Here is a 14,546-nt window from a genome sequence, read left to right as displayed (position 1 = left end):
TGGAGAGAAAATTCTAGTAAAAACTACTATGCTGCCATAGGAGTAAGGTTCTGTATCGTAATATTTATCAATTCTTACGAACATACATAGTCATTTTTAGTGAAGCGAGAACTCGATGAAAATTGATGTGTGATGCCAAAACGAATGTATCGGTACACACGTGCACCGATATATTATTGTACGAGCGCGAATGAAATTCTGATTTACCGTAAAATCTAAAAAGTAAATTTCTAAACGCTTCGGCCGATCATCGATGCTTGGGTTCGAGCTCCTCAAATTTGACTATGTTCAACTGTAAATTTACATCGAGTCAACATAAATTTTACAATGTTTCATCGGAGACCTACGTAGGAAAAAAATAGCACAGTTTAAACCTTTGTCAGAGCAAAATACGCAGTTCAAAAGTTTTTATTCGGAATTGACTTGGAATAAATGGCAATGCTTTGGTAAAAACCTGCAAAATGGGCGAAAAGAACCCTAACCTATGGTGTCGTAATAATTTTTACAATGTTTTTCTCTCCGTCTACAATGTTTCAAAGCCCCGAGAATATTTCATCCGCACTCTAGCAAACCAATCGCACTTGTCTCTTATCGAATTCCGTCATCATTCCCGTCTTTTCTCCCCAAAAACTCGACTCGAACTCAGGGAGGTTCGTGGTACATCCAGCAGACGGTGAAGGCGAGGAGGAACCTGAAAATCAAAGTGCCTCAGAAGTGCCCGGTGACCCGTTGACCGCCGAAGGAAACAACGTCGAATTATCGCCGCCGGTTCCCAGTCAAACTGGAACTCCGACTTTGGTCTCGAGAACCCAAACGCCCAGTTCTCCACCGACACCGAGCGGAGTCACCGTCCCTCGAATCGCAGAGACTCCACCGGCTCCTGATACTCCTGGAAGCGCGAACAGCGTCAACGAAAGTGCTAGCCCCTTCTTGAGCGGCTACAACATGGGCAGTACACGAGATATTCACAATACTCCAAGATGCTCCATCCCCGGAGGTGAAAAAGGTTCGTTTTACCTTTTCGTTGGTATTCGAGATAAAAAAATCAACATAATAAAAGGGAGACCGCGCAGGCGGGGGTATTGCAAGTATTACGGAAATTTGATATTTTCAGTTTTCCAGAATTAATATTTTTCCAAAAATAGAAAAAAAATTGATTTTTTTTCGAAATTTCTTCATTTTTTATAATTTTCCCAACTTTTTTCCTTTCGTTTTTCGAAATTTCTTTTTTTTTATTTAGTTCATATAATATTATCCAATGCACATTATGCTATGCATCGATCGAAATCGTTATTTGAAAAAAATTCAACAAATTTTTAAGGAGTCCCCATTTTGTTCCGAAATAATTTCTTTCCAATTGCATAAAATTAGAGTATGGCAAAATTCTTAGTCTTGTCCCGGACTCCCCTACATTCGAAAAGTGGAGCAAGACAGAAAATTTCGATGTTGAGAAATTGAAAACTTGATTTTTGACAACTAACGCTTCAGAATCCAATTGCAATTATCGAAGCCTACAATACTCTCGAAATCGCGAAGCCGCAACTTTCAGATGTTGGATTCAAACATCAATTGAAAATCTTTGCAACTGCTGAGTGTCTTTGACTGCGATAGCTTGATTAAGAGGTTTCTTCGTATACGCAGGGAGACGATCGAGAGACTGGTTGACGAGCGATCACGAATCTTCGCCGGGTGTCGATCAGTACAGCCACCATCTGACGATCGGACCGCACGGAGGAGTCGACTGGGTCAGAAAGCTTGGGCTCGATGGTTCTGGGCGAAAAGCGAGTGACTCCGAAATCGGTGGTACTGGCACAGGGAGCAGTAGCGGCGACGAGCTCACTCTTCATCGCTCAACGGATTGCATCGCCTCAAAAGATCTCGCCTCTTCATCGGATAGCGATTTACTTCGGTATGGAAAAAACGACGTTTCCTCCGAGCGATTTCTTTTCCTAGTTAGAATCTTGAACGTGGACACAGTTTTTGGTCACAAAAAAAAGGCAGTCACGGCTCTTATTGGCCTCAATACAGACCTCATCATAACCCACTTTTGTAAACTGTCACCTTGACGAGTAGCAACAGTGGAGATCGCTCTTGAAGAATCCCAAGCACTCGAGCATCCATAATTCGTTTAAATGTTGACTTGTCACTCGAATATGTAAATGAGAAAACCTCGAACCTCTTTCCATCTTTAAAATTGACCCTTCGTGATGGCTGATTTTCAGTGCTGCCAACGAGCATTGACGTTGTCAAAATTGTGGATTATTTACAGTCTTTTAAGGGCACAATTTTAATTTCAAGTTTTACGAACGTGCATCATCGTTGTACGAATGACGCTGAATTTTTCACGAATCGGTGAAAAGATACTTTCTAAGAAAGTAGATTTTTTCATGGCTGAGATGAATGGAGCATGAATTTTCAAACTTTATTCCAGATCCGCACCACCCTGGACGATGGCGCACAAGAATCAAAAGTTTCGCTTCTCCCCGGAGAAAGAAAGGGTCCGAGAGCGGGAGAAAGAAAAGGAAAAGCAATTGCAGCAGCAGCAGCAGCAGCAGCAACAACAGCAGCAACAGCAGCAGCATCAACATCACCTGCATCTCCAGCAACGGGATCATCAAGATCGACGTTCCTCAGGTCTCGAAGCGAGTGGAGGTGGGCTCTCGGACTCGAGTCGAACGATCTCGAGTCAAGAGGATGAGAAATCAATGAAAGAAGAACGCGAAGCGAAGAAGACTCGGGTCAAGCAGAGTCTTATGAAGAGAGCTCGCTCAGTCGCGATATTCTCGTTGAAATTGAAAGAGAGAAGGGCTCGGGAAGCCGAGGTCAAAGCGAAGGAGGCGGAGAGGGAAGCGAGATGGCAACAACCCCAATCTTGCGTCGGTGGTGAACTCTCGTGTATACCAATTGAAAAGCTCATATCGGTCGACGACATTGCCGCTATGGAGAGTCGCAGCAGAATGAATCACTGAACTTCTCATGCCTTTCTCTTAGTTCATCTCTAACCTCTTTCTCTCATTCTGAATCTTCTAGTCCCAGATATATTCGTACCCTTAATATACTCTTAGAATGTATGTTGAGGGGTATCTTTCCGTACAGAGATTCTTCAAAACGCATGAGTTCATGGAAAAAAAAACGTGTTTATTATGTATAATACGGCAGCTGGATTTTTAGTCAATTAAATGCAAATTCTCGGGAAAAATCTATTGAGAAAATCTAGGTGTCAGTAGCGAGTATCTGTCAATTCAATAATTAGTTACAAAAACGCGAAGAGGAATCATTGGAATTCGTAAATAAATTCATCGTGAATTTGAAACGAAATGAAAAAGGCTCGGTGAGCTTTACTAAATCGGATTCTATGAAGAGCTTTCGATAAATCTCGCTGTGAAATTCCATCCCAGCTTCTTTCCCTGAATCCAGGGTGATCATGATCGAATTTTTTGAATCCCTAACCGAGTCCATTGCCTCCAACGCTTCGAAATTCGTTGCAAAATCATTTTTGTTTGTTGAGCATCAACAGACTGATTCAGCTTGAAAATCGAAGCAACGAATATTTTCTTATTGAGTTATGCATTCCCTCAAGAAACTAGTGGTTTAACGAGCGCTCTTGAACTCGCTTCGAACGTACAGTCGCAAGCGCAAGGCAATGATAAAAAAAGAACGAAAAAAACTGACTCGTTTCGCCGGTCTATTGGGACGCACAAAATTATATAAGAGTTAGATGAATAAGGAGCGAAAGAGAGGGAGAGAGAAGAAGAAGTGAAACGTCCATACGTAAAAGCTACCCTGCCAAACTGATATTAATCCCATCGCCATCCAAGCAACTCGGTCGTTCGTACGGTGCCATTCCCCACGAAATTCCATGTGGAAGTGGAAAAAAGAGCCGCTCGAGCTTAATTGGCCCTTCATTTAATCCGCTCGTTCATAGCTTCTCGACAAACGTCGATTTTGTCTCGAGTTTATGAAAAACCGTCATGGCAATCGTCGCGGTTCGAACGAAATGTACAAAGCAGACTAAGCGAGCCTCGCCCTCATGAGCTTCAATAACTTTAAGTTATTCATCAATTGTAAGAACGACGCAATCAACTGGAACAGACGAACCAAACGATCGCCTTTACTGATGTATAACGTGCTTGGGAACGTAATCGTGGCAGCGATAACGACCGAAAACAATGTTGAAATATTCGTTTGAGCTACTTGGGAATAAAATGAGTTACGAAAACTCTAGTCCATTCAGATAAAATCGACATATAGCGAGACTCACACCTAGAAAAATGATGTAGATAAGATGATGTGTCAGAGGCTTAGAATACTTTTGATTAATTCATAGAAAGAAAAGCACACATTTTTGTAAAGTACTGAACAAACTTCAATTTACTAAAACGCATAGATTATAAAACCATAACTTCTCGGAGGAGCGACAGAGAGAAAGAGAGGGAGAGAAAACAGCGACCTTAATGAGCCAGATAAATACGTAAATAACCATTGTTACAGTTGTTGTTGATGCTGAAGATGTAAGTTGTTAAGCGCTGCTATTGTTGATTAGATGAACCGGTGGGACTGAGATCGATGATTGAATAGTACGTAGCCACTTTGATAACGCTACCACCGACACTAATTCACCGTCAAGTACCTGACGAATTCACGGATAAACGAGCCGCGCAGAGACCCAAACGTGAAAACCTTCCTTTGTCGGTTATACTGAAAAATTTCTTCTATTGATACCTTTCCCTTAAAAATTGCGGTGTCACTCTTCGGTTTTTGTTGACATTTTCAAATCATTTGAAAATTTTTATTTTCACTGAATCTATCGTTCCAGACTTATTTTTCTATCATCCGAGTCCGAACGAAACTGAACAAATCGAAATTATTCCCTGAGGAACGAGGAGCATCGAGCACCTTAAAATCCACTTCGTGCGTGCAACTATTTTTCGTCACTTATTTTGCCATAAACCGCATCGATAATTTATCTATTACGTCGATTTTCCTTTAAATCTAAAAGAGAATAGGGTTTAAACGTGAAATATCGCAGAGTGAAAATTTTATTTTGAACTTCAGTTAATTCCATCGTGACTAAAATTCAACGAAAACTTACCACACGGTTAGAGCATTCGAATTTGGAATATCAGGTTCAGTTCTGTCTCCAAGAATCCCGAATGATAAGTGATATTTTTTCATAGCTAGGGCGTTCTGTAAATAAAAACCATGATTATAAGCATGTAAAGATTGTGACACGGCTAGTTAAATAGCGGTCTAAAAAAGCTTCGAACATAGTGTTTTGAGTTTGTTGCATTCGTCTAGCTTCGTTTTTCCACAATAGAAAACCGTCTTGATTTTACTAAGCCACAAGAACTATGAAAATTTGATTTCATTAAACTTGAGTTTACATAAGAAAACGCATTAAAAATCTATTGAATCGTTTTTATTTACTGTATTATGTGCTGTACCCTGAATATTAGACGATTATTGCTGACGTTGCTGCTGCGATACCCATTAACGTGAGCTAAAAGTACCTCACGACGAGTATATGAGAACCCTGAAAATGTCTAAACGCATTAATATAATGATGATGATTATGATAATAAATAATACGTGTTTGTTAGATGTTTTGTATAAAACAGAGAAACGAGCAAATAGATGAAAAAAAAATCTACATGGTGTAAGACTCTATGCATTTAAATCCCCAGAAGGCAATGAACATTCCTGAACACCATTGACGATGCATTATCTCTTCAACAACTATTCCCATTGAACCATGTGGGTCGTGGCCTTTGATTCAATTCGTTATTGCAAATAACAAAAAAAACGTTTTTTTTTAAACATTTTTATATGTGACGCTGAAGTTTGCAACGTTGGAATCCAACGAAATGTTAATAAAAAACTGTCAAATAATTCTAGTAAATAAAGTTTTCAACCTACATCAACGATTCGTGAACAAAAAAATGATGAATTACAAATCTCTTTTTCGTTCATTTCGTTGGACTCCAACGTTGCAAACTTCAGCGTCGTTTTTATATATGCAAGAATACATCATCAATTTCAACATTTTGAAAATGGAGCAAGCATTACAGAAGCATGAAATCACTGACCCGAGTGTTGTCGCCGAACCCCAATGAAGTATAATTACTTAAGTTTGTTCAATACCAAAACCCGATTTCTGGCGAAAATTAAAAAAAAATATATGTCGCGCAGAAAAATCTAACGAATCGATAAAAAAAAAAAGTAGTTATACCGTTTAGTTTTTCAGATATTGCAAGTAAAACTTTTGTGGTTTCCCCATCTGAACACATGGTAATCGTTAAACAAAAAATATGAACCGAAATAACTCGAGAACGGTTCTGACGATTTTGATTTAAAAAAAAACAGTGTTAGAGTATCTTCTGAAGAAAAAATTAAAAAAAAAAAACATGATCTACCGTCTAGTTTTTGAGAAAAAAATTATTCTAATAAAAATCGTATGAGAATTTGAGTGGGAAAATTTCAAGGTTCGCGACAGGGCAACGCTGTTGATTGAGACGGGCAATGATTATCACTATACTTTAGGACGCTGCGCTCGTCTCAAACAGTTGCCTCTGTACAATTTTGTCACGATTGACGCGCTTCTGAGCGTTCATTTGCATGCTCGTATATGTGCATACGGCATGAAGATGTATTTTAGCAGGGGCGTACGCAAAAGAAAAAATATAACATTCCAAAATCACGAGCAATTATGAAATTTAAGTAAAATATCGTAAGGATATATTTTTTTTACTAATAATTAACGATAATTTGAAAGATTTTTGGGACATATTTCACAACGAATAATGTTCACACAGAAAGGGGGCTGCACCCTATTTTTTATGCGGCACTTAGCTATCGAACTACGTTAAGAATATAAGTTTTCAATGCTATTGGCTAGCGACCCTTACAGAAGGAGGAATGCGCACGCAACACAGCTCGTGAAACAGTCATAGTCATGATTCGACTTCCTACTACAGTCTGCTGCAGTCCATAGCACAGCCAGCACAGTCTTTAACGTAAACAGTTCAAACAGTGAAGCGTCCTCGCCGCTCTACAATCTCCACGTCAACAAAACAAACTTTCGCAAGAAATTTTTCAACACTTGTCGCCGACTAATCTGAGGTTTGTCAAAATTCCATTCGTCTTGTATGATGAAAGTGGGAAGTAGAATTCAAAATTGTTTTTTACCACACATGCGCCGAAAGTTCAACTTTCCAAAATCGGAAGATTGAATTTCCGGTGCACGTGTAGTGATAAATAATATACGGGGCGTTCCACGCCAAGTCGGACACTTTTCAAATTCGCATTTTTTATTTGATTAATTTTCTTTTCTCAAAAAGAACACCCTTACACGAACTCACTTGATTTATTTCAAATTTTTATCTCAACATTTTTGTCAGCTACGAATTTTTTTTAAATATTGCATTTTTTTTTATTTGAATGTATATAACTTAGTGAAAAATCAATCGAAACTAATGCATCGGGGGGTGAAAATTTTTGTTTTGGAATGACCTTTTGTTTAGTAATACGTGAAAGATTATTAACGAATTGATTCAAGCAATTATATCCATTTTAAGTCAGAATTTTTTTTGTTCACTGTGTTAGTCCCCCTGAATTTTCTTTGTAAGTTTTTATAAAAAAGGGTTATTTTTTGATGAATTTTAAGCCTAGTTACATCATGGCAAAATGCTCCGTTCTATTTTTCTAGAATTATAATAATACTTTCGTCTCCAATTACGTGCAAGGCGACCATAAATTAAAAAAAGTGAATGCATGAAAGGCTAAAAATTAGTGATTTGAAAAGCACTTCCACTTAAACATACGTGATGAACTATTGAAAAATTATGTTTTCATAATTTTTTTCGAAAAAAAAATATAATGATTTTATAATTTTATCTGTCAAGAATTCATATCTTAAAACTAAGTTGGATTTCAGCCTAGTGGTTTTTAACATTTCTTTCGAATTATTTATTTTTTGCTTTTAGTTTTATCGGTTGTAACATTTTATTCAACTATCAATTTATTAATTCAATATTCATCGATATTTCATTTTCACGAGATAAATTTTTGAAGTTGTTTAAAACGTGGCTCGAACTCGTGTTGTGCCTGCCATACGTGGTTATCGGAGCAGTGGCCTGTTGTCCACAAATATACAGGCATAACTACTTGTCCTCATCAGTAGCGGTCAAGGATTTATGTGTTATTGTTTTCTCTAAAAAATTCGTAGCTGACAAAAATGTTGAGATAAAAATTCGAAATAAATCAAGTGAGTTCGTGTGAGGGAGTTCTTCTTGAGAAAAGAAAATGAACCAAATAAAAAATGCGAATTTGAAAAGTGTCCGACTTGGCGTGGAACGCCCCATACACTCCACAGAAGTGAAATTAAACCGCCACAAACCGCGTGGTTGTCACACGGTATTCCCCGCGGTATGCCCCTTGGATGTGTAATATACTATTAAATTAGTGGATCAAGAAATTCTGTTTTATCCTTGGTTCGCATGATCGATCGCTGTGTAGGATGATAAAAAAAATGGTTTTTTTCCTCAAAGTCGTAGATGATTACTCTAATACATAATGTAAAAGTAATTTTACATTTTGATAGCTCTCAAAATTTAAGCCATCACAAAAACATTTTTAGAGGTAGCGCCGACGACATTAAAAATTTTTGTTACTTTTTTTAGCGAAAAACCACGATAAAAGAAGATTGATTGTGCAGTATTGCAACGAGAAAAGTTGGCATTGAATCAAGGGTTGATTTTTTCAAAATTTGAACTTGGAAGAAAAACATCTAGAGGTCGTCCCAATGGTTTTACCAAAGTTTTTTAAAAATTTTTTGTAAACATCTTGAGATAAAAAAAAATGATTTGCCTTGTTTTGCAGTTTGATATGTTAGCACATCATGAAAACATTAATTTCTCAAAATTTGAATCACCTGACAATTTTTTTAGATGGCCCAAATTTTGAGAGCATTACTTTTTCAGTATGTATTAATATAATCACTTGAAACTTTGAGACGAAAAAAAAATATATTTTTTTTAAATCACCCCATTGGACACACAAAACTATGAAATGCCAACGAAATGAAAATTTTTGTTACTTCGGATACGGTTTTATTCATAAATTGTTGGCATTTCAAAAAATCGTTAGTCAGGATTTCTTCACGAGCCTGAGGGAAAAACATTTTTTTAATTTAAGAGAAATTTCTGGGAGCAAAGAGCCTTGAAATCAAAATGAAAAAGCAGATTCAAAATTCTCTATTTTTTTCCAGATTTTGTGAGATGGACAAGGATCTACATTTGCTGTCCGGTGTTAGTAAATACTTCACCGAAGAAACTTTGCAAAATGCAATACGAAAATTGACCGGAAGTAGCGACGTTACAATCACAGGTTGGACTTTCAAACCTCCTCCTACCAAAGGCGACAGCTATTTGGCACAAGTAGACAGGATTACAGTTTTCGCTAATGCAGATGGCAAAGATATAGAGAAAAAACTGGTCGTTAAATCACTACCGAAAAACATTGGAAGAAGAAAAACGTTCAGGAGCGTTGAATTTTTTCACAATGAAATAAATTTTTACAAAGAGGTATTTTCTGAAATAAATCGAATTCAATGGATTTATGTAATGTTTTTGGATCAGGTCAATTGAATCATAATTCTATAAATTTTACATTTCGCTTTTAGGTGGTACCAGTTTTTGAAAAATTTCTTGAATCGAAAGACCAAAAAAGTTTGTTAAGCGTGCCGCCTTGTTTGGACGCCTTCATTGATGCTGAAAATGATTATTTGGTCATGGAGGATGTTACGGTTTATGGATTTGGGCCCATCAACCGTCAGAGTTGTCTGAACATGAAAGAGATGAACGTCCTCCTAAAAGCCATGGCTAAATTCCATGCAATTTCATTCGCCTACAAGGACCAGTTCAAAGATCAATTCGAAGACTTGGTCGACAAATTGCAAGAAACTTTTTTTGGTAAACACTGGAATTGGTACCAAAACCTTCGGGTGAGTCCAAACACTCTTGTTTCGTCGTCGGCAAAAATATAAATTAGTAAATATTGAAATAAGGAAATGAGGAAAATTTGCAATTTTCAAAACAGAAGAAAATGTGGGGGGCGAGACGAACCCTGAAAAATTTGGGATTTTTTTAAGCAGTCAAAGTTTATTGTAAAAAAGAATCAAAAAAATGAGAACAAAAACGAAGAAATTTAAAAAAAAGTGAGTGTGCTTTAGACCACACAACTGAAGTAAAACTTTTTTCGCAATGTACAGATGTATAGGTCATTCTACCAATTATTGAATTAATTTGTGTTGGGGGGGATCTGCATTATGCATAATGGTCATTGCTCTTTTTAAATCATCTCAGCGAACAGATAAATGCTGAAAAAGCAATTGTAACTTTAAAATTCCTTTTTCTCCTAATGTATCATTTTTAAAATATTTTAGAAAATTTTTTCGTAAAGTTTAGACTTTTTTTTACAAACGCGCAGTGCTATTTTATTTTGAGATTCTTAATAAATCAAGTATAAAATAATCAAGTTGAATGATACGTCATGAATTATCGGTGTGTGCCGTAGCAGCAACGGCCGTTACGCCATTTATGGGTTGAAATTCAAAGATCTCGACATAAGTATAACATTATATTCAGTAGCTGTGTACTGGAATATGTATATAAAAAACATGAAATTCTTGTGGTTTTTCGTAGAGGATTACTTTCGTAAAAAAGTGTTACAATTATTATAATTTAAAATTTTTTTATAGCACCGCATGACCTAAACTCGCATTTTAGCCACGCAATGTCATACGGGCTATAAAATAGTATACGATACTCGTGAATTAAGCTGCTCTATCATAGCACGGCGTTTAGCACCCTCGCCATACGCTCGGGCGCTAACTTCACGCCGTGCAGTAATAGGCAGCTTAAGAGGATGGATCAGTCGGTATATCGCAACCCTGAGTGTGAGAGAGATAGCTGCAAATTTCGAAATCAAAATTCTTTGACACAGTTTGACCGATTAAAAAAAGGCTCTGTCAGTCGATTTTTGCCATCGTTCTGCGTAAGCTGACAGAGCCTTTTTTTAATCGGTCAAACTGTGTCAGAGAATTTCAATTTCGAAAATTCCAAGTGAGGTTAGTCGACTGATCCATACTCTTAAGTCATAGGGGAGTATGGGGCAAAGTGGCCCACTTAAGGAATTTAACGAGTTTTGTCGGGTAGCACATGGTCATTTACTTATTTTTATGTCCCCAAACTGATTCCACCTCATTATTGCTCGAATTTGGAAAAAAAAAAATGTGATGAAAATCGATAATTGTCACTTCTGGTTAAATAGACGTTGGAATTGACTGTTCTCGCATGGAACATTGAAGGATGCGATAAAACGAAAAGAAACGAGGCATAATACGAACCCTCCTTCGATAGGATGAAAAAAAAATTAATCAGAATACTTCGATAAATTTTGCCAAATTTTTTTTCATGCCGAAAATGAATATCCAGCCCACTTTATCAGATAATAAATGATCTTTCGACTATTGTTGAGTCTTAAAACTCTTTGTTCATCCTCTTTTTCCTCATTTGGTCGAGAAAATTTTTTGGGGCAAAGTGGCCACCCTCTCAAATGCGGTGAAAATCGATAATTGTCACTTCTGGTTAAATAGACGTTGTAATAGACTGTTCCCGCATGGAACATTGAAGGCCGCGATAAACCGAAAAGAAACGAGGCATAGTAGGTACCCTCCTTCGATGGGATGAAAAAAGAATTAGTCGGAATACTTGGATAAATTTTGCCATTACCAGTGGCAAAAGCCCGTTCTTATCGGGGGCAAATCGTGGGAAAACCGCCATTGTCACGAGTCTGTCGTATCGCGCAAATCTAGTGAGTAAGAAAAAAGAGATCATGAAAAAAGAAAAATTCTTGTCTGCGGCGGACGTTGCGTGTATTTTCTGCGATCAACTTCATTCGCATTCCTCCAAAGATTGAATTCGCTGCGAAACATGCCTAAAATGGGCGCACACCTTGTGTGCAGGTGTTGATGAAGATGAAGTCCATTATAAGTACGATTTTTGTCAATTAAAATAAAATAGACATTTATCAGTAATTCGCAAAATGATTCTCACCCTCTGCCTCAAATAGCTATCAATTTCTCAAAAAACATAGAATTCTCACTGATTCTGTGCCCCGCCAGAAATCGGAATTGCGTGAGTGGCCACTTTGCCCCAAAATTCAAAAATGCCCAAAAAAAGTGGGTGGCCACTTTGCCCCATGTGGCCACTTTGCCCCATGTTCCCCTACGTATCGTAATGTACTATTATATAATCACTTATTTTTATTGTTTTGGGCTTGGTTTTCATATCCTTCATTTAAAGTTATTGAACTCAAAACTCAAACACGCTTTACCGAGATGTATATATTTCATGAACTGGCAGTGAGAAAAAGAGAGAAAGAAAATATACGCGTGAAATTTCTATCACTTGCTCCTATAGGGCTTCTATCAACGTCGTGTAAAGCAGGCTAACGCACTAACACTGCGTAAAAGACAGAAAAAGAGACAGAAAATGTGCGTGCGCATCACTCTTTGTCTCTCGTTCTCCTGCAATACTTCCAAGTCAGGGCTCAAGACTAAATGAAAGGGTGGGGACGATAGGCCTATACTGTGTATTAGGTATTTCTATCTCTACCAACATATATCTCTTTCTCAATTATCGTTCGCCTCGCCCAATCACACGAGCCCATGGCAATGAGCATGAGAGAGAACGAAAATGTTCATGCGCATGCGCATTCACACTTTTCGTAGCACTTCCGTTACACACTTCCGTAACAAGATTTTCACCAGTTTACCCCCCAAGCCCAGCGCGCCTATAGAAGTTTTACTTCAAAAAATTGATCTTTCTTCATTTTTTGGAAAAATGTTTAAAAAATTCGGTAATTTTTAAAATACCATATTCTGTCCCAGCGACTTCTGAATGGGAAAGTATAAAACGCAAACAAAATTATTTCCGATAAATTTCTGCGATGTTTTCACACAAGTTGCAAACGAATGGTTTATTACGTGGCCTTTTGTCATCAAAATCAAAAACAATTTGAGTACTGGGAATCGGGTTATCCATCGATATGCAAGTCGAGAATATTACTTTACAGACAAGATTGATCGACGTTGCGAAAGATGCGTTAGCGAAGGAATACCCGGGTCACCCGGCAGAAGAGAAATTCAACTCGTACAACTCGCCTAGGGAACTTTGGGATCGAAGTGCGAATTATTGTAGCAGATGGCACGCCCCAACCTCAATAATAAACCACGGTGACTCCTGGGCACCGAATTTCCTCGTGAGAACAGCACTCGATGACTCTGACGAATCCGAGGCAATGTTGTTGGACTTCCAGCTCGCCAGATCTTCTAGCCCTGTCCTCGACTTATCGTTTTTGATTTACGCTTGCAGCGACAAACAACTTTTGGACAATCATTACGACAAGATACTCGAGACTTATCATTCCATACTATCCAACAGTATTAAATCTTTGGGCTCAGACCCTCAGAAATTATACCCATGGACAGTGTTCATGAACGAGGTACGCCAATGTCCACTTTAACGAAAAACAAAAGAACAACCTTTGCTCACATTTTGCTATGCCTGACCCCTCGAAGCTGTTTCAATTCGTCTGTTATTTTAGGTTAAAGAACAATCAATGCATGGTTTGAATTTCGCCCTCGAGTCCGTGCCATTTAGCGTGATGGATGAATCAAAAGCATTCGATCTCGATGACCTAATCAAAACCGACGATGCTGTCGACGTCGCCGATATATTTGATCCGGGAAACATCGAAACTTCCGAGGGCAGACGCCGACTGGCGAACCTGATAATTCACGCTCATTCGAAAGGATTTTTTTGACAAACAGCTTAATAAATACAAATAATAAACAAAAAATATATATTTTTTATAATCACACACCTCGTTCATATAAAGAAACGAAATTCCCTGAAAGTTTGTATGAAACAAACCAGGCACTATTTTATACTTTTACCTAATCATTGTTTCGTTATATCCAGGGAGAATTTTCCTCATGTATCGACTTGAAATGTAACAATAAAATGTGTACAATGATTCAAGAAAAATCATTTTGTTTTCCATTTGATAAGAAAATCATGAGAATTTGTACTTTGATTAAATTTTAAGAAAAGAAACTCTTTCTGATAACAACTCACGGAATGTATGCAAGTACAACATTGGCCAAAAGTTTTCAGCGCCCTGTCAGTTTCTGCATATTTCGTTTAATAAAAAGAAAAGAAATACGAATCGATGCAGTTCTGCCTACGCTGCCCATTAAAAAAGAATTTCAAAAGTTTTAGTATTTTTTTGAGGATGAAACACACTTGATTTTTACTCTTGTCAGAACAAGACAATTTCAATACCAGCGATTTGAAGATTTTTGAAATTCACTGATCGAAATATTCATTTTTCATTTCTCAAAAATTGCATGAATACTCGATTCGACCGTCAGTAAAAAACCCGAAAGGAAGCCTCCTTTAGAAATATGTATCAAAGATCACTCA

The 14,546-nt window shown here is 37.6% G+C and overlaps 2 protein-coding genes across 5 annotated transcripts in view; both read left to right on the top strand.

Moving 5' to 3' along the window:
- The window catches only part of wwk (white walker), a 38,570-nt gene extending 32,920 nt beyond the window's left edge, over positions 1 to 5,650 (top strand). For 2 of the 4 annotated variants that reach the window (XM_043433041.1, XM_043433038.1), the window contains exons 14-16: positions 647 to 1,006; positions 1,642 to 1,909; positions 2,432 to 5,650. In XM_043433041.1, coding sequence (XP_043288976.1) covers positions 647 to 1,006; positions 1,642 to 1,909; positions 2,432 to 2,969 — 1,166 coding nt within the window. In that variant the 3' untranslated portion in view covers positions 2,970 to 5,650. The remainder of the gene's footprint in view (positions 1 to 646; positions 1,007 to 1,641; positions 1,910 to 2,431) is intronic. The other 2 variants (XM_043433040.1, XM_043433039.1) reach the window with 2 other exon arrangements.
- A 1,254-nt stretch (positions 5,651 to 6,904) lies between these two features.
- On the top strand, positions 6,905 to 14,103 carry LOC122418917 (uncharacterized). Its single transcript, XM_043433051.1, has 5 exons — positions 6,905 to 7,119; positions 9,266 to 9,581; positions 9,680 to 10,000; positions 13,135 to 13,563; positions 13,666 to 14,103. Exons 2-5 carry the CDS (start codon positions 9,276 to 9,278, stop codon positions 13,882 to 13,884), a joined length of 1,275 nt encoding a protein of 424 aa, XP_043288986.1. The 5' UTR covers positions 6,905 to 7,119; positions 9,266 to 9,275; the 3' UTR covers positions 13,885 to 14,103.
- Positions 14,104 to 14,546: the final 443 nt, after the last annotated feature.

This window comes from Venturia canescens, chromosome 1 (assembly GCF_019457755.1).
Source record: "Venturia canescens isolate UGA chromosome 1, ASM1945775v1, whole genome shotgun sequence".
NCBI lineage: Eukaryota > Metazoa > Arthropoda > Insecta > Hymenoptera > Ichneumonidae > Venturia > Venturia canescens.
The sequence above is the reverse complement of the archived record's forward strand: the minus strand, read 5'-3'. Positions and strand labels throughout refer to the sequence as shown.

Coding starts and splice junctions, on each gene's coding strand:
- LOC122418917 (XM_043433051.1), top strand. CDS start 9,276: ATGGACAAGGATCTACATTTGCTGTCCGGTGTTAGTAAATACTTCACC. Junction 10,001..13,134: donor ATTGGTACCAAAACCTTCGG/GTGAGTCCAAAC, acceptor ATTACTTTACAG/ACAAGATTGATCGACGTTGC. Junction 13,564..13,665: donor GGACAGTGTTCATGAACGAG/GTACGCCAATGT, acceptor CTGTTATTTTAG/GTTAAAGAACAATCAATGCA.